Raw genomic sequence first — 19,336 nt, 5'->3', positions numbered from 1 at the left:
ACATTCACATCCCTCCATGACATCACAACATGTTCTGCTATAAAAGAAGTAAGCACAAGTTTCTCATGGCCACATGATGTGGGTGGGTTTCACAGAGGAAAACAAATCATAACAGGGGAAGGGCAATGGAGCAAACCTGAAAGGCAAGTCTCTTTATGCCCCCCCCCCCCACCACCACCCCCAGAACCCCAGTCTCTCAGAGGGTCACCTTACCAGAATGGTGTCGCCGTGGGAACGCACAGTGGCGCCGAACCATTGGTGAGACTTGAATTCCGCTTGATAGTCTGTGTCATTGAGCGAGACATTACGGTCCCCTGGGAGGAAGGCAAGAGAAAAACAACACTGAATGACAGTTTTTTGACAAAACATGCATGTCTTCAACTAGGACCCCGACCAATCATCCCGTCCCCCTCCCCCGTCAGTCTCCCAGGCTCTTGGAAACATCTGCCCTGTTTGGCAGAAAACAGGCCTCCAGACTCCAGTTACATTATTTTTCATGTAATAACGATCGGGGTGAGAATTTGAAGGGAACAGAATTGGCTTCTCAGCCACTGTTCAGATGTCAACATGAGGCCGTTCCCTTAGTGTGGCCTGATGTCTGGATTTCTGGACTGGAGTAGCCTGGCTTAGCCTTGTTGACCTTTGGCTGTTTGGCCACCTGGCCAATAACTACGATCTCCCACATGAGCTTTGCGACAGCAGCAGGTGACACGACAGATGGCCAAATGAGTCCGATCTACAAACAACTTTATTGGGAGACAGATGCAACTTCTGCGTTGCCATGGCGAGGACAAGGTTCAAACAAACCCATCCGGCAAGGCAATGTCCGATACCTCAAGGGCTTGTCGGTCAGAACACAAGTAGCATATTCAGGGGGAAGTGCAGATGTGTTTTGAAGTGTAACCAAGCAAGTTTCAATAACTACTCCACCCTTATCATTTAAAATCCTCCCAGACTCATTTCCTGCTGTATATTTCGTCTGTGAAAAAATTGAAAAACCACAGGCAAGTTGCAACAGAGCAGCAACAAGCTGTCTCTGTGTGAGAGATCTTGACCTATGTGGATGTGAGGAAAGCAGGCTGTGTGTCGGCTCCTTCTATATCCCGACTCTGCCTCTCCTACCCTTTTCCTCTCCACTTCTCAGCCAACTAGGCAGCCTGGAGCTGGGGCTGAGGGCCTGCTCCATGTCTTGGTGGAAAGAAACAGAAAAGGGGGCTGGCGTCCAATGAAAACACACACTCTCTGGCCTGCCTTCCTCATAGCAACCCCACAGTCATCTTTGTTTAAGCACATGCTTCCCTCTCTCAATCTCCATCTCTCTCGCTCTACACTCGCCTCTCTTTCTAAATTACATTTCTACACCTTTCTATGTGTTATCATTCTGTCTCTTTTCTGGCATCTCTCTCTCTCTCTCCTAACCGTAGGTAAGCCGTGGGATTATGTCTCCTTAATAATAACCTAACAGTAGTTCTGCTCCATGTCCATCACCAGGCTTTTCCATGCAACATTACTCATCGTGGGGCAAAGCGGCGGCTGACCTCCCTCACCCCGCCCCCCCCCCCCCCCCCCACCCCATTACATGTCTGCGACAGGCCATGTGTGAAGGGACATGCTTTAGCTGTACCAGCACTAACGTGACCTGCACATCAAACGGCATCTTTAGGAGCTTGTTGCTTTAACTAATCTACAATAACTGTACAGAACCTTGTTCCTACACCATACCGTCCTTCATATTTTCATAACTCAGGCCCATTGTTTGGATAAGGGAACACAGTGCTACTCTGGGGGTTTGGACACGTTTGAGAGGGCCATGCGTAGGTTTGAGGTGATGTCACAAGCTAACAGCAACCAGGATTGGAACAGATCTGTCTCACATCTTAAAACTTCTATCTATTGACATCTTGAGGAGAACCGGTCACGGCAAAAGAAGGGAAGCATATCTATAACAGTTTCCTGTTATGCTTCGTATTCCATATAATTGATTGACAATCAACAGCGGCAGCTAAGACGCTAGATAAGCATGCCTAGCTGTGGCTGGAGGGTAAGGGGTCAAATCCCACATCCAGTGGGAAAATCTGGAGAAGGAATGTGAATGAGAAATGCTGTCCATTGCTGATAACGTTTTTAAGAATTTTCTTTTTTTATTTCTGCTTTGTTTCGATAGCGACAGTGAGAGATTGCCAGGAAAGGCTTACAGACAGCAGGGGAATGACACAGAGCAAACAGTCCGGCCAGCCGGGAGTAAAACAAGGGAAACACTGAAGAAGGCATTTTGCTCCCATGTGGTTTGCACCTTAACCGTTCGGCTACTGGGTCGCCCCTTACTTACTTTGTCGCAGAATAGATAGCGAATATGGCCGATATAGATCTGCCGTTTTTTTTTAAATAAAATAACTTACTGAATTATTTTGACATGCCCAAAATAGAGATGCCAGGTTGAATCTGAAAGGGGTTAAAGTGAGAGAGGCATAATATAACTTCCAATGTGTCTAATTGAAGCTGCTCAGCAGCCCATAGAAGACATTGTACTGAGGAGGTACCAGGTATGAAATGTTACATCACTGACGCACACACACAGCTCCCACAGCAGCCCATCAATTCATCAGTGTTCATTCATTAGGGCCAACAAGAACAGGTGACTGAAGTGGATCCGACAGAGGTCCGATTCAGATGGGGAGATAAAGAAAGAAACCCAGAGACGTTGTCACAATAACGTGTCATTTCAGGTCCTCCTGGGAAGCTGGCTAGAGCAGCGTGCTGATGTGACATGGTGCCTGGACACGTCTCTCCTGGGACACCAGAGTGGTGTGGGGGGCCTGCAGTGGGTCTGTATACCCCCTCTACCCTTTGAACTGTGTGTGAGAGGATAGCCATTAGTGCAGTTAGAGCCTCTTGGTGTGTGTGTGTGTGTGTGTGTGTGTGTGTGTGTGTGTGTGTGTGTGTGTGTGTGTGTGTGTGTGTGTGTGTGTGTGTGTGTGTGTGTGTGTGTGTGTGTGTGTGTGTGTGTGTGTGTGTGTGTGTGTGTGTGTGTGTGTGTGTGTGTGTCAATAGCTTAGAAGACAAATGGCCAAATTCACTCATCACATCAGCTGCCCCTGTGGGAGTGCTGGGGTTGAGGGGGGGTTATGAGAGGGCAACAGAATAGAGAACCAGAGCTCTGGTTTCTCCCTCCATTCTGGATCCCTTCCTTCCTTCCCTCCCTCCCTCCCTCCCTCCCTCGCCCTGTATGACCCTCTCTCTTGCACCCTCCCCTCTGCCCTCTCTCCCCTTCTTCTTTTTTGCTCAGATCCAGACAAGCCCTTATCTCAGTGGAAGAGGAAGTTGGTAGGAGGGTTCTCGGACCACTTTGACCCAATTAGTTAGGCTAATTAAGAGGGCCCATGGCCTCTGGGTCAGACCTCACCCACACTCTGGAGAGCAGGGGACACACTGGAGCTGGATAGCTGGGTAGTAGTGGGTACTACCAATACTGAAGTACAAGAGGAAAGTCACTGTACTTTCTAAGTGCCTGTAACGCACAAAACCCACCAGGCGTGCAAGCATAAGCGCACAGACGCTGCTTTTCTTCCACTCCATGTTGATGAATGCAGCCGTTCTCACTGGCCACATACAGACGCTTCGCTCGCGCACGTGAAGATTGTTTTCCCGCTCTGGGCAGGGAAAAAAGTTTGCCCTCACCCATTCTAATAAAATACATTGGGTGACCACAGTCGCGAGAACAGTCACGCACAAACCTGCGTGCACAATAAAGTGCTTGTGCTGACACTTTCTTGGTGGGTTCGGCACGTAGGAGTCCATCTTTACACTCTCAGAGAGTTGAATTAAGAATAAAGACAAGTTTGTAGTGTAAGAAAGATAAGCATCACTTAACATAATGTTATAAGACGATAACATCTTATCATCTGTTCTTTATTTGACCAGAAAAAAACAACAATTCTATAGGAGTGAATGTCCACAAGCATCCCATTTAATGTCTCAATGGCACAGATATGCTTAATTTATACTCTGTCATACAGCGGTGCCACGCGCTGACAATAGTAGATCTACAAGCTCATAACATGTCACAATGCGACACACTGTGAGCTTATAGATCTACTATTTCTGGCTCGTGACACTGTCGTACGATGAAGTATAAAGGCTGTATTAGATTGGCATGTGGATAATAACAGAATGTATCGAGCGTCCTCCTATTGTACAGCGGTTCTGCTATGATCCAGATGGCTGAATCTGGCTCTCGCGCAGCACTTCTTTGCGCCTTCAAAGCCTTGATGCAACAAAAAAAAAATGAAGGACACGCTGACAACTCAGGGGACTATCCTTCACCCTGAGACCCCGCTGGCGTGGGATGACATCACTCACAGTGGCCTCATGCCAGCACCCAAGGATGTGCAGCACATTTTCTGTTGCAGAGGAATGGGGTAGAAAAATAAATGAGCGCGAGGCAACTGGTGGTGGAATACTGCACAAAGGGGCTGTTAAACGAGGCTTGTGAAAGACTCAGTGGAATATTTCTCCCCTATTGTGCATTATAGACTGTAAATCTTAAGTTGGCCCAAGGAGTGAGGCTTTGATTTCCCAGGAAAGACGCCAAGAGTCCCCTGCTAAGTAGAGAGCAGAGCACACACGCTGCTGTCCTACTACATGTGTTAGGAATAGTCTGGGTGTTTGTGTGTGTTCTGTGCATGATATAAAACCTCATTAAACTCTAAAAATACTACTTATACCTTATCCCAGCTTTCCATGCTACACCATTGCCTCATTCCATCAGTGGGGCCTATGACCTTTGACCAAAAAACGGATCATTCAGGTAAAAGATTGCATCCTTTCTTTCCCGAACCAATTATCCAAATCTGACTGCATAGAAGCCCTGTTGTTAGGACTCGTGGTGTCTGTTTCCGTTGTCCTACAACTGAGACATGAGTCTTTGTTTGACCTATTTGTTTATTGGTCGCTTATCTCTCTCTCTCTTGCCCTTTGGGGACAGGACAACACAAACATGACCTCGAGGCAGGAAGGAATACCGTTATAGACACTCCATTATCCTTTTCAACCCAAAGGACGTAAAAGGGAACAGGAATCACTTTTCCAGGAACTAGCCTGGCCAGCTACAGTCCAGTGGAGTGGAACAGTGACGTCTGATCCAGACTTACTGCTGACTACACCAGCACAAAGGAAATGGACTACTGGCTTAACAAGTGTTTGGAGAAGCAGCAAAGCTCGACCGGCTCAACAGTTCTTAAGACTCCATCCCTACTTCCCTGAAGCTCTCAAGTCACCAGGCGAGGCAATAAGAGAGGGTAGTGATGAATGTCATGTAACCGGGCGGGGGGAGCACACTATTAATGTCCATATGCTAAATGTGTGACTTAGCTGAGAGGATCAAAATATGTCTGTTGGATATTTAGAAATTCTAATCTCATATTTCAGCTGTCCTGTGCAGGAATATGACATAAACGCATAATATTAGGCTAGACTGCTGCCTCACCTGCAGTGAAAAACACAAATGATAAAAATAAAAAAAACATACAGATATGGTTGTGTGTCAATGATGAGGTTTACCTTGAGGGTCGAACTCAATACTGTGGCAGTCTGACTGGTCAGGGCCCCACGGGCAGTAGAAGACAGACCCTCCCTCTGTGACTTTCATCTGGCTGGTGTTGGCCTTGGGCGCCCCGATCACCACGCTCGCACTGGGGGGAAGAGAGAACCAGAATGTCACATGATCCAAGCCGCAACATCCTTATAAATCTGAATGACTTTATCTATCCAACGATAAGGTTGGTCAAAATTAGCTCTTGGTCTGGCATCAATTAAAGAATGCATTCCAGACCTCCCACTCGACAGTTTTGAACATTGTGCAGAACACAAGTTTTACTGCTTAAGGCGCTCTATGCCGACTAAGTGATGAAACCTGTTGAAAAGGTTTCCTTTATGGCATTACATAATCCACTGGATATGAGAGCAACTGCTGCTAGTGCTACCACTGGTGCAAGCATAAAACGTTGAGAAAGGAACCTACAGCACAGAGAGGCCGATGCAGACACCTGTGTGTAAGCATAGCACATACGCACACTCACACGTGCGCACACCTACGCGCACGCACGCACACGAACACACACACACACACACACACACACCCCGTGGGGCAAATTCGATGGGAAAACAAGAAAGCAGACGGTCTAAGTGGAGCCACACTGTTGTTTCTACAGCTGTGTGTGTGTGTGTGTGTGTGTGTGTGTGTGTGTGTGTGTGTGTGTGTGTGTGTGTGTGTGTGTGTGTGTGTGTGTGTGTGTGTGTGTGTGTGTGTGTGTGTGTGTGTGTGTGTGTGTGTGTGTGTGTGTGTGTGTGTGTGTGTGTGTGTGTGTGTGTGTGTGTGTGTGTGTGTGTGTGTGTGTGTGTGTGGCTGTCTCCCGAAGGACACGCAATACTAAACATCCATCCTGCTGAAGCTCCTCTGTAAAAACGACCAACCGATTTGGCAGCCCGGAGAAGGGAACGCGTGGGCGTACGGGTGACTGGCCAGGTCCAAGAACAGGTAGGAAGATAGACTTCAGAGACAGAGGAGACTGACAGCACATAGAGGGAGACGATGAATTGAGGGAGATGATGAATGGATGAGTGAATGGAGACTGAGAAGGAGTGGCTGGGATGGGAGACAACGGAGACCTGGGCATGGTAAAGTTGGAAACGCTTTTTTTTTCCAATAGTCAATCTGTCTGAAGTAGACAGTTCAGCCATTACCTCATTGCAGACTCACTTAAGTCTGATTTATGCTTTGTCGTACGATGGTGTACAAGTTAGGCATTATCCTCCTAACATCACAGGAATGGGTACGGCCCATTATGCTGTGGAAGGAAGAGGAATGGGGGCACAGACTGTAGACGGGACGTTGGGGGCATCCCAAACAGGAAGTGCACACCCTTTCCTGCCCCAGATCTTCCAGTAGTGCATGGACGTTTATACGTCAGCTAAAATTAGCATCTCGCCCCCAAGGATAACAGCTCGGTAGGGTCCATAAAGAAGCTCGGCCTGTCAGTGCACACCCCATAATGCTCCTCCTCCGAGCCGTGTGGACCACTGGGCCCAAGTTTGAATCCGACTCCTGTGCATGCATGTCTTTCCTCTCTCTACCCTTGGTTTCCTGTCTCTCTACACTCTCCTATCTAGAGAATTCAGACGAATATATAAGAATAAATCATAAAAAGGCCACTTGAACACAAAGAAAAAGAAGCAGTCCTGAGGCCTACAAGGAGCAAGGGAGAGGCAGAAATACAATTCAACCAAATATATATATTTTTTTTAAAAGGATCCCAATAAGATACATTAAATGTTTTATCTGCACTGACAACGCTCATATAATCCTGTAGAAATGCATGTGGTTGTGAAAACACACTTCTGTAATAACAAAAAGGCATGAAACGGAGGTTATGAGCTGAAGTGTGAAAGAAACTCTGAACTGTATTTTGGAAAGGACAAAAGTCAACAACATATCCCTCTGGCAAGAAGAGAGAAATAAAGAGAGAGCACCCGCACTTTCCTGCCATGTGTGCAGATGGAGGGGATGTCCCAGAGGAGGACCACAGCTCTGCTCTGTAGAATAATGTAAATCCCAGTGAAGCCTGCTTGTCACGGATTCTCACGATGAGAACAGCTGGGGATCTTTCTGCCTGTCTCTATGCCCTCTTTTCACATACAAAACCATAACAGACTGATAAAAAAAAATTAACATCTGAACTCCAGTGCAGTGAATGGACAGTACACACTGATAATAAACCACAATGTTGTGCTCGTCTGCTCTGGACAAGCTCCGTGGTCAACATGGCAGCACGACTGTGGCTGCTAACATTCAGGAGTTTTCTGAGTAAACAAAGATGGCCTGTTCCAAGATAAATTCCAAGAATAAACGGCAAGAGATAAACAATCCCATCTTGACCGGTGTGTTGTGAAAATTTTGAAATGCTCCTTTTGAGCAATAACGTTGCGAAAGTTTCCACGCCAACTCAACTCAAGAGGATAGTGAATCTGATGTTTATATGGGAAAGAAACAAATTGTGGTTATAAACCTTCACTCACACAAATACCACTAGGACAGTATATGCAGGTACTAAAAAAGCCAAATACATTGGTAATGGAAGCCAATCACAATTGTGGGCATATTGTTATGTCAGTTCTGACGAAGGCATCAATCATAAATCGCTATGGCAGCAATTGAAAGGGCATAAATGTTGGGGTGGGGGGGGGAACTTTCTTTAATAAGCAAATTGGTAACTGAAGCGTGATTTCACTCCATATGCGCACGTCCACACACACACACACACACACACACACACACACACACACACACACACACACACACACACACACACACACACACACACACACACACACACACACACACACACACACACACACACACACACACACACACACACACACACACACACACACACACACAGCAATCTTAAAGCACTGTAAACAAGGAAGAATTAGTATTTAATGGGCCTTTATCTGGTGATGATCAGTCTGGTTCTAAATGGCAAATCTCCCCTCCACCTCCTGTGCCAACTATGCACTTAAAGATGTAGCTATTAAGGACTTAACTGAAGTCGACAGATTGCAGGATTGAGAATGGCTTTACGTAAAGAGGAGACTGACTGCCCCATGAATGGGTGTGCAAACAGGGAATGATAGGGGACCAGCTATTGTCAGCTGCTTCATTCAACAATGTACTTATGGACTCATCTGCAAGTAGCACTAATGAGGCTCTGAGGTAGAAGAAAATCTGCAGACGGTGGGAGTGAGAGGAGAAGAGTCAACACCATTGTGGCACTGATAGGGATCACAGTCAACGGGGAAGCCATGCCGGGCCGGCATTGTGCCGAAGAAAGAACGCCTGCCAAAAGTCAACTGCCCCTTTGCCTGATGGCCTGCTATATAACACAGCGGGTCACTCGCTCCTGATGCACCGTGAGGAAGGTCACCGAGATAGAAACGTGTGTTCATTTGTGCGTGTCCAAATATAATCAAATGTACGTGTAAGGGTCCATTTGGTCGCAGTACACTCAGTTACAGGATCTTACAGTGTGTGCTGTTTCTCTATTCATCTTGAAAGGTAGTGTGCTACTAGAATGGTTAAATCCATATAATTTCACAAACACAGTGTTTGCTTAGGCTAGTGGTTTATCTTTCATGATTACTCTATTCTGTTGAGCAACGATTGTTTTAAATGTTTTTATTGTTTTCATTTACACATAACCATAATTGTTCTCTACTTATCAAATCATAACTATTAAGAGCAGTGGGCACTGGGTAGCCACACTGATCAACACCAGCTCAAAGGCCAGTGGTCAAGGGCACCGACTACTGTGTCCCCAACATGTATGATGTCTTGGTCAATGGCACAGAGTAGTACTATGTCCTCAACATGCCTGTCTTGGTCAATGGCAGTGAGTTCTATGTAATGAAGTTCTATGGTGGATGAGGAAACTACAAACTGGTGCGAGGACAACTTCACACAGAAAGGCCCCAGCGGGGTTTGAACGTGGGCTTCTATGGAGATATAGCCCCGGATATAACCGTAAATCCAAGAAAATACATGACCGCATTGCAGTTGTTGGGCAATGCAAGCGCCATCACAGAAAACACACATTCCTCACTGGAATGACTTGGCCTCTGGTTTATAAAAACAAAACAAAAAAATAAAAAAAATAATCTATATTCATTTTTGTGTTGCTGCAAACAAATTACAAAACAATTTAGTAGGAAAGAGCCTTGAGCAATCTACTGGTGAACAGATGGGTGGAACTGAAACATTAGTCTGCCATAGTCATTTCCACCACCCCAATCAGCTGCCATTCGCCAACCACTAACGATCTCAACACGCATCTCATGATTTACTGTTAATTAAAACTACTGTAATTGATTTGGGCTGCAAGAGAGGAACGCGTAAACACCAGCCTCACTCTAACCAAAGACTGGCTTGCTTCATTTGAAGCTTAAGCAATCAAATGACATTCTAAAAAAATATCTCACCACACCACAATTGCCCCACTGTAACCACTATTTTATGTGGGGTTGAGAAATTAGGGGTGATGCAGAATGTTGGAACTTGCTGAAGTGACACTATCCTTCATAACCACAGCTAATCAAGCCTATGATGAGGTCCCATAAAGAGGTTGTCAGAGGGCAAATTCCTCTTGCGCCCCCTCCCCAGTGACCGAAACACCATTTTCCACCGATTTCACATTTAATTGTCTTCCTCCCAGCTGCAACGCTTATGTCACTTGAACACTATTATAATTGCTTTAAGCTAGGTAGGGAAAACACATGCTGGTTTAACTGTACAGAAAAAACAAGGAAATCACAATCACGTTAGCCTCCCGGCTGCAGATGCAGTCACCATCTGCAGTCATAAAGACGGCATTGGGGAGTCTATGGCACAGACACCCAGGGACAGGACCAGACCAGGGGGAAAAGGGCACAGGGCTTAATGGGCTCCAGGACAAACCTTAGCCACACCTGAATACATTCCACAACATCATGTAACATTATATAAACAGTTCTAAGCTAACAAACGAATGATAACAAAAGTGAACATTCCAACTTCCATTCTGTTTCCTGAATACTAGAAAACTAGAAAAGTGTGCTCTTCGGAGCGCATATCTTTGCCAGGCCAGGTTGCATACCCAGGGCTATGTGAGTCGTGGGGTGCAGCCATCAGGACATAAGGATGCTGAGGGGGAAATAGTGTTTGTATGACGGACAGTGGAACTGTTCACGTTTGTGGTGGTACATATGGGCAGAAGTGAAATCGGTTTTGGGGTGAGCTTTAGAGGCCGTTCAACATGCAATTCCAATTTGGGTATGATCGAATATATTGTTTTTTTTTTATATGCCCCACCCACAAATTTGTGGAGTCAGTTACAGGGAAACAGTATGGAGTATTCTAAAGGCTGTTTGACAGTCATTGTCAGATGACTCGTGATGCCCAACTTGGTGGGGATGGGGGGGTGACATTTCAGCAACAGTGACATTTGTATCATTTGTGCCGCTCCCTATGGGTGTAAGTGCATTGTTTAGAGAGGCCCCTCAATGTGTGATACAAATTTGGAGCAGATCGGATGTTGTGTTCATGATTTGTGGCATTTTCTGATAAACTGACCCCTCCCGCAACCCTTGGAAGCCAAATGTAACCAGAGTTTTGGACAAAATCTGTAGGAGTAGCAACAAAAACTGTATTTTGAAGAAATCGCAAAATGACAGAAAATCGAGTTGGGCTGATTCGGCTGAAATCGGTCTGGCCTAGTGTACGGAGAGTTGCATCATGATCCAAGGAATCCAGAGGGGACAAATCGTTATTGTACCACCTACGGTTCAAGAGTTATAGGCCAAAACATGACGTGGCCTGTTATAGCGCTACCATGAGGTCGATTTGACACATTTGTCATGAAGGTTCTTCCTTTGCCTACTGTGAGTGTGCATGCAGTTTCATGTCAACTGTGAGTGTGCATGCACTTTTACGTCAATCGGTCCAGCTGTGTCCAACATTAGCTGCTCACAGACACACACATATAGACACATGGACGGGGTAAAAACATAATCCCCGCCCCTGGCCGTTCCAGTCTGCCAGAGATAAATATACAAACGTATTTGGTGGTCCCGTAGTAATTAGGGTGAGGAACAAAACAATACTGGGAGAAAATATCCTGTGGGCATCTCTCTCCCTGACCCTTTCCATTGTTAGCTACAAAATAAGCTAAATTGGCTGATCATATATAACCTAGTTAGCCGATACTAATTACAAGATAATAACCAGCCAACAGCTAACCGGATGTGTCCAAGGGCTTTGGCTCATCTCCTAGCCACATGAGAGGGCTTGGACGAAACCGACATTTATACAATGTTCCACAGAGTTTACACTGAGCTAACACCACACACACTCACAGACTGGACAGGTTCCATATCAGCGAAGGAGGCCCAATTATTTCAGATGCAGTGTCCTGGGCTGAACCAGATGCAACTCTTGTCCTCCTGTCCCCGCACTCCAGTAATGGGGACAAAGGACTGGCGTGGCCCCAGCTATGAGTAAACAGCAAAGAGTCTCTTTACCACCCACCAAGAGGAATCATAACATCAATCCTGGTGACGGACATCCTTCAGTCCAATTCACCTACTGTATGTCATATGATGTCATGTGACTTAAAATAGTGTCTACTGTAAGTTTACATTGTCACTTTGGAGGAACTGAACCCATGAGAAATGAGTCGTCCCAGCAGTAATTGATGACTTATTCTAGACCGCATGGAGCCATGAGGCTAGTCTAGCATCCTCTCAGAGTCAAGGCCAGACAGGAGCTGTTTGAGTCCTTACCGCTGCCTTATGGCTGGTTGACTACTCAGCGATCAAGTGAATACACTTGTACACACACACACACACACACACACACACACACACACACACACACACACACACACACACACACACACACACACACACACACACACACACACACACACACACACACACACACACACACACACACACACACACACACACACACACACACACACAGTGCTGGTGTCCAGGGGCTCGGAGGATGATGAGAGTAGCAGTGCCTGCTGGGATAGCGTGTACTGGCTACAGAAGCTATACTGTGCTGAGGCCACATATTTTACAATCAGCTGGTACAAGTCACAGAGCTGGAGAAAGGATTTGTATGCTGAACTAGCGCTCCAAAGCCATCCATGTCTGAACTAGGTCCAGACAAAAGCCCAGGTCCATGCGGTTAAAAGATGCACATCGTAGTAGAATTTATAGACAGTTCCACATATTTGGCTCATCATCAAAAGGTGATAAACAGTCTGGCCCGTTAAAAGCACCAGATACAGATAGCAGCACAAAAGCATTTCCTCAACATTTTCAAAGGATAATAAAAGTTCTCTGGTAACATGTGGCCTGAAAATCACAAGGTAGAAAAACAGTGACATAAGAGGCATTTCACATGTTTTCGTTTAGGCTATGCAATTTGTTCTACACCTGTGTTGGACCTACTAAACTAAACTGGTAGCTGTGTCAACATGTTGACAAATGTTGCCATCACTGTTTCACTCTGTAAAGTTAAAATTAGAAACCGTTTTTACTATGTGACATGTGTACAATGATGTATAGAAACAATATTTTTTTTTTTAAATCTCGATTCGAGTGCCTCCTTACTACCAATTGTGTGAACGCCAGCTACTCTTTATGCAAAACCACCAACCATGTCATTTTGCTCCGAGAAGGGTTTCACAAGTGGTAAGTGGGTAATTCTAGATGCCTTGCAGCTTCAAAAATCAACACACGCTGAGGTTTCAGGCTGTGTATTTTCTGATACCATATTGCCGCCCACCCCCGCCCCTCAACTACACATACCCTTGTAATTCACAATGCCTGACTGACCCCAAAAACCTCACGATGGGGAGTTTAACTGCTGACGGTTCAACACCTCTCCACAATGCCACCGCAGGGGGTCCGGGTGTTCACACCTCTGGATAGAGGGGTTGTTCTGGGAATGTAGGGTGAACAGGAGGGTGTCACAAACCCACCTCTCTCTCTAATCACTCCCAATCACTGCAGCTGTTAGAGTTCTTTGTCTATACACCAACAGCCACCCCACACACACACACACACACTCAATTATTCATTTTTGATTTTTTTTTATCCCATCACCCCATTCTGAAATGTCAACTGAATATTGTTGGAATTTCATGAATAGCCAGTGACAGTGTGTCATTCTTTGTCTCATAAAGTCACTTTTTGGCCTACGGCCTTTACAACGCTACCAAAGAAATGAGTCATTATGGGCCCAGGAGTTAAAACAAACCAGGCTTGATGGCGGTCAGAGATTACATCTTACAAAAGCATGCGTCAGCACGATGACGCGGACCAATCCAAAGTAGACGGGATACCCAGGGGGCATTCCCAGCCCCACACAGCAGACCTGACACAGGGTCCGAGGGCCCTTTAAACCCATCATCATACTGACATCTTTTTCCACTGAAACACACAGGCTCATTATGTAAACCCCCTTATAACCATCAGACCAGTAAAAGCGAGAAGGGCACTTAATGTGAGAGACAGACTGCTGCAGTTTGTGTCACCAGGCCACAGCATATTCCTATTAACCTTTAAAACAGCAGCCTACTCAGCTTACCAAGCTACCAGCTTAGCCTATAGGGGCATACATACCTAGCTCTACTAAAGAATAACTACGCTTTTCAAAATGCCAATAAATAAATAAAGAAAAGGGTCACATGGAAAGTTCTTGCAATGGGAACAGTGAACGATCTCGGACAAAGAGCTCCATTGTCCAGTGGCCGGCCGTAACGGGCCACGATAGCTGAGAACCTGGATGAAGAATAACCTGGAAGTCCAAATATACAAGCTCCATTTCTGCAAACCAAACACCCACTGGTCTGATTTATAAACAGGTCCATACGAAAAGGACAGCAATGAAAACAATAACAGAAAACTGCCTGATCATATATGGAGAGGAACTGTGGCATAGACGTAGGGAAAACATTTCTGTGTTGGTAGCCAAAAAAAAAGAGAAGAGGATCGGGTCCAGGGTCAATATTTATTTTAACGGCAACCCTGTTTGAGAGCGTAAACTCTGGGAGGGTGACCAACATGGATGGGGTGACCTCATGTAGTATGCACTCGTCACATGAGCTAATGCAGAGCGGCACCCACGCCCCACTCAGAAGAACACGTGCTCAATGGAACACATTACCATCTCCATCAGCCGCAGCGGAAGAGCCACCCTCCATTACAAACACCCAGAGGTATTTGATGATGACCTCCTATTCATATTCAACGATAGATAGAAGATAATGGCATGTCCCACTGGAGGAGCTCAGAATGGAGGATGCGCACAGTAAAATCCTCAGTGTTAATGAATCCATTTGTAAATCCTTGACCTTATGGACCCTTGCGGGTCCATAAGGATTTTATTGTATAGAGGTGCTCAGCCTCCCTGACAAGGAACAGAAGTCAATCTATGAGCCATCCAGTTGTTAATATCACCATTACATATACCTATGGACCAGCTCCAAAAACCTCTCTTGGGTCTTTCCAACCACCCCCTTACCAGACCCAGTCTGTTTTTATTTACAGACCGTGACCTTAGACCCGGTCTATCTCAGTGTGATCCACTCCCTGATCTCTGCCTGGCACGGGGTAAAGTCAAATAGGAATGAGTTACTGATTATGTGTGTGAGCAAAGCTGCCCAAGCGTGATGGGATGTGGACTGATAATGGGCCACTATCGGCTTTAGTTGAAACCGTTACTTGCAAACCTGCACGGGGAGTCTCTCTTTCTGACACACTCCCACTTGTATCATACACAAGTACTATCCACATGATCACGCAAATGCAACATTAGTCTGGGAGGGTTAGCGTCGGAGCTTGGACAGCAGGGGCGCGGCCACTGCGTTGTGATTCAAATCAACAGCCAATGAAGAAAAGGGGGCGGGATCCACATGCAGTGGGTGATGCATCTAAATAGGATCGACGGGAAGCAATTTCCCCTTGAGAAATTTCGGCCGCCATTGTTGTGTACTGCTGTTTGCCTCTCGTCGGACTTTTTAGACGAGTTGCACAGCTCTCAGACCGGTAAGAGGCGTGTCCGCTCAGATTCAGAGCGTGACGTACATCCCGCCCACAAATACCAGGGCTGTGGCCCAGAAGTTCCTCGCCAGAGCTGGCGAAAACTTCTGGGAACTCAGATTAATGCAACATGAACACGCTTGGCTCCACACCATGCACAAGAACATATAAGAACTTTAAGTTCATGTGTGTCTGACAAGAGCCGTCACGCACAGTTCATAGATAGATCCTATCCTCAGGCCTTTCTCTATGGTGGTCTGCCCCCAGTGCCCCGGGTGTCCACATTTAATTCTATTACTCTCAGCCAAGGGGGCATGACAGACATACACATAGACTATATATAAACTCATTGTCATGGATCAGTGCCATCAGTCAAAGTAGAACAACGTGAGCCTTTGTGCTAGAGGGCATGATATGGGGAGGTCAATATATCCTCATCTTCCACCATTCATTGTCATTATGCAGCTGAAACATGACAGCAATTTGACAGACTATAGATTATAGAGAAGAATGATTTCCCCCCATCAAGTCATACACAGTAAAATAAATTCAGTGCTAATTCAACTCTTTTTTTTTTAAAGTATCTTAATCTTCATACTTTCAAGGTTAAATGAACACTCCGGATTTGACAGTGTAACTGTTCTTTGAAGAACTCCCTCTCTGGTCTGACAACCCCCCACCTCCTTGGATTCCAGATTCTCTTAGACTCCCCCGTGTCTCCAAGACGTGGGTGATAGTGATGCGTTGGTGCACACTTATTGACATGCCAAGTTCTCCAAAGCTACACGTGACTAGTGCCAGGCTGGCAGCTTATAAGCCCGCCTTACACCCGCTCTCATATGTCGTTTGGCTTGGCATTCAACTTTTGAAAACATACATAACATCTACAGGGAAATCACAGAGGACTGTGTTGGAATATCCACACACACACACACACACACACACACACACACACACACACACACACACACACACACACACACACACACACACACACACACACACACACACACACACACACACACACACACACACACACACACACACACACACACACACACACACACACACCATTGTCTCATCCTCTCCATAACCATTGTGTCTCAGCTGGTAAAAGTTCAGATGAAGTCATCGGAGAGATGTACTCCTGCACATACTGTAGAAAGGGGAGAGACGGAGAGACGACGCGGAGGGAGGGAGGCTAGACTAGACAGTGGGGGAAGTATGGTGGATGGAGGGATTTAAAAGAAAAGGCAGAATGACATCAGCATAGGAAGTAAGGGGGTAGTCGTAACACACTCTCCTCTCTGACTCGAGTGTCTGCTAACATCACAGCCTAAATCAAAAATACAGACCAAGAGCGGCAGCCCTTTAAAAAGAGAAAGCAAGAGGCAAGGAGAGGGGGGTTCCCCCCAATGTCTGAGTGTCTGCTGCCTGGAGAAGTGGGGAGGAGGAACACCAGGAAACTAGAGATGCTGGCTACCCACTCGGCTACAAAGCTTCCTCTTGGAGCCAAATTTGTTGCTGTTCATACAAATCACAGGGATGTTGGTTTCAGGGCAGGTCCATAATGTACTGCAGTGACACCGATTGACAGAGCAACAACTCATATTGGCCAGCACACCAGCACTCACTCCCGTGGCAGCTTCTCTGATACAAGGACCAGATGTTACACAGTCTTCTGGACATGATATTGTGCCAGTCCGCCTGCCTGCCTTGCATCATCATACTGATGTATTCACCACAGACCACACCACGTCACAGCACACCAGGCCATTATACCTGATTACACTGCCTACCTCAGGGCTGAGACGCCCATATAAAATGCTAGACAGAATCTTCTCTCAGTGTCTCAGTAGCTCTACAGGGGGACTGATAGAATGCTGATAGTCACAGCATGTTTGCAAAACAGGCTGAGAGATCACATTCCTGCCATGTCAAGAAGCATCTCATGTAGCCTGCACTGGTGAGGGTTTCACACCAATAAGATGTGATTGTTACAGGTTAGGTGTAATTGGTTTTGAGGGGCATTTCAAGCCTGAAGACAGATTCAAAGGTCAGAATTTAATGAAAATGCCAGTGACCAACTGGCTTAGAATTTGAGGATGATTATATCAAAAAGGGTTTATTTTTCTTTTGCGACTGAGTTAATGCGTTTTTCATGATGAAATGGCTACTCTTTTCTAATGACATGCTCAGGGCTCAACACACCAGATTGGTCTGCAACCACACTTAAGGACATGGAATTCCTCAGTGCATATTCAATTTAAAAGATAATTGGATGGGAGCTGAGCGCGTGCATAGTGCGTAAAAGTCTCCAAAATGATGTACACAAAAATGTAGGCTCGGTGTCAAGGCCAATGGACGTCTCATCTCATGAAAGTAGGCTAATGTTTACGAATGTAACCCCTGATTTGATTCTAACATTTATGGGGGTTCTGTAAAAAAAAAAAAAAAGTTTCCATTTCCAGTGCGCGATACAGGAACACAATAATGCTCACATTATAAACAAACCCCCATACTTAGCAATGGAATTTGTGAGGAGGCAGCTGGCGTTGCTTTATATTAGTGGTCCTCAACCTGTGGGTCGGGACCCCCAGGGGGTTCCCCACATGATTTTTTTTTGGGGGGGTGGGTCCCCAGATGACAGTTAAGTGAAAATGTAAGGACTTTTAAGACATTTTAATACCTACAAAATAATAAAGAAAAAGACCATCATTGCATCAAAAGTAATCAACAAACTATGCTATAAAACCGGTCAAACATTGGCCAAATAATATAAGAAAGAGAAAATAGCCGAGAAAAAGAAAATAGCCGATAATAATCTGTGGAACAGAGTCAAACCAAATGTAATCCCTCAACTATACATTTCAAAATGCTTGTCAGGGTGGGGGTCCCCAGTTCAAATATGATTATTTTGGGGGGTCACGGCCTGAAAAGGTTGAGAACCACTGCTTTATAATGTCACCCCGGGGTTGCAACATCTTGCAAAATAAGATTTCGTCTCGAAAAACCCAACTCACCTATTAGAATCGGCCAAGTAAAATTCCACCGCATATCCGAAGTAACTCCCGTTGGGTCCGCTGTAAACTGCGGGGTTCTCCACGTCCAGGTTGAACGCCTCGCAGAACGGCTGAGAACATGATCGGAGCAGAAGAACCCCAACAATACTGTACAGAAGCGTGCGGATCAGAACCACGGCCGTCCGCGGCGTTTTGGTGCGAAATCTTTTCATCCCCATTTTAGGGAATAAATAAATCCACTAAAAAGTTTGTTTGAAAGGCCAAAAATGTCCCCCCAACTTCAGCGCTTTGAAATCCACAGAGAGACCCTGAAATAGCGGTTGAGTCTCTATCTAGACTGCATCCCTGTAACTCTAGCCGGGTTGTATCTCATAAATGCTCCGTCAGCTTCTCTCGGCGTCCTCCTCAGACCGAACTCTTCTTCACTTCACTACGCTCTCTCTCTCTCTCTCTCTCTCTCTCTCTCTCTCTCTTCTGCAGTTCACTTCTCTCTCTCTCTTCTGCAGTTCACTTCTCTTTCTCTCTTCTTCACTTCACTTCTCTCCTTCACTAGTCACTACTCTGTCTCTCTCTCTTTCCCTCTCTCTCCTCACCTAATTGACTGTAGTAGGCGTTGCCAGGTTTTGTGAGAGAAATGAGCAACCAGGTGCAGGAAAACAAGACCAAAA

General features: G+C 45.8%; 2 protein-coding genes across 6 annotated transcripts in view; both read right to left on the bottom strand.

Moving 5' to 3' along the window:
* The window catches only part of itga5 (integrin, alpha 5 (fibronectin receptor, alpha polypeptide)), a 42,536-nt gene extending 23,358 nt beyond the window's left edge, over positions 1–19,178 (bottom strand). For all 5 annotated transcript variants that reach the window (XR_014601562.1, XR_014601563.1, XR_014601564.1 and 2 more), the window contains exons 1-3: positions 18,669–19,178; positions 5,560–5,690; positions 214–314 (exon numbers count right to left, since the gene is read on the bottom strand). Coding sequence is in view for 1 of the 5 variants with exons in the window: in XM_084068098.1 (XP_083924224.1) it covers positions 214–314; positions 5,560–5,690; positions 18,669–18,886 (450 nt within the window). In the remaining 4 variants the exon portion in view is untranslated. The remainder of the gene's footprint in view (positions 1–213; positions 315–5,559; positions 5,691–18,668) is intronic.
* The window catches only part of csrnp2 (cysteine-serine-rich nuclear protein 2), a 352,543-nt gene that overhangs the window by 286,749 nt on the left and 46,458 nt on the right, over positions 1–19,336 (bottom strand). The window lies entirely within an intron of this gene.

Source organism: Gymnoscopelus microlampas, assembly GCF_963454915.1.
Source record: "Gymnoscopelus microlampas genome assembly, chromosome: 10".
NCBI classification, from domain to species: Eukaryota; Metazoa; Chordata; class Actinopteri; order Myctophiformes; family Myctophidae; genus Gymnoscopelus; species Gymnoscopelus microlampas.
The sequence above is the reverse complement of the archived record's forward strand: the minus strand, read 5'-3'. Positions and strand labels throughout refer to the sequence as shown.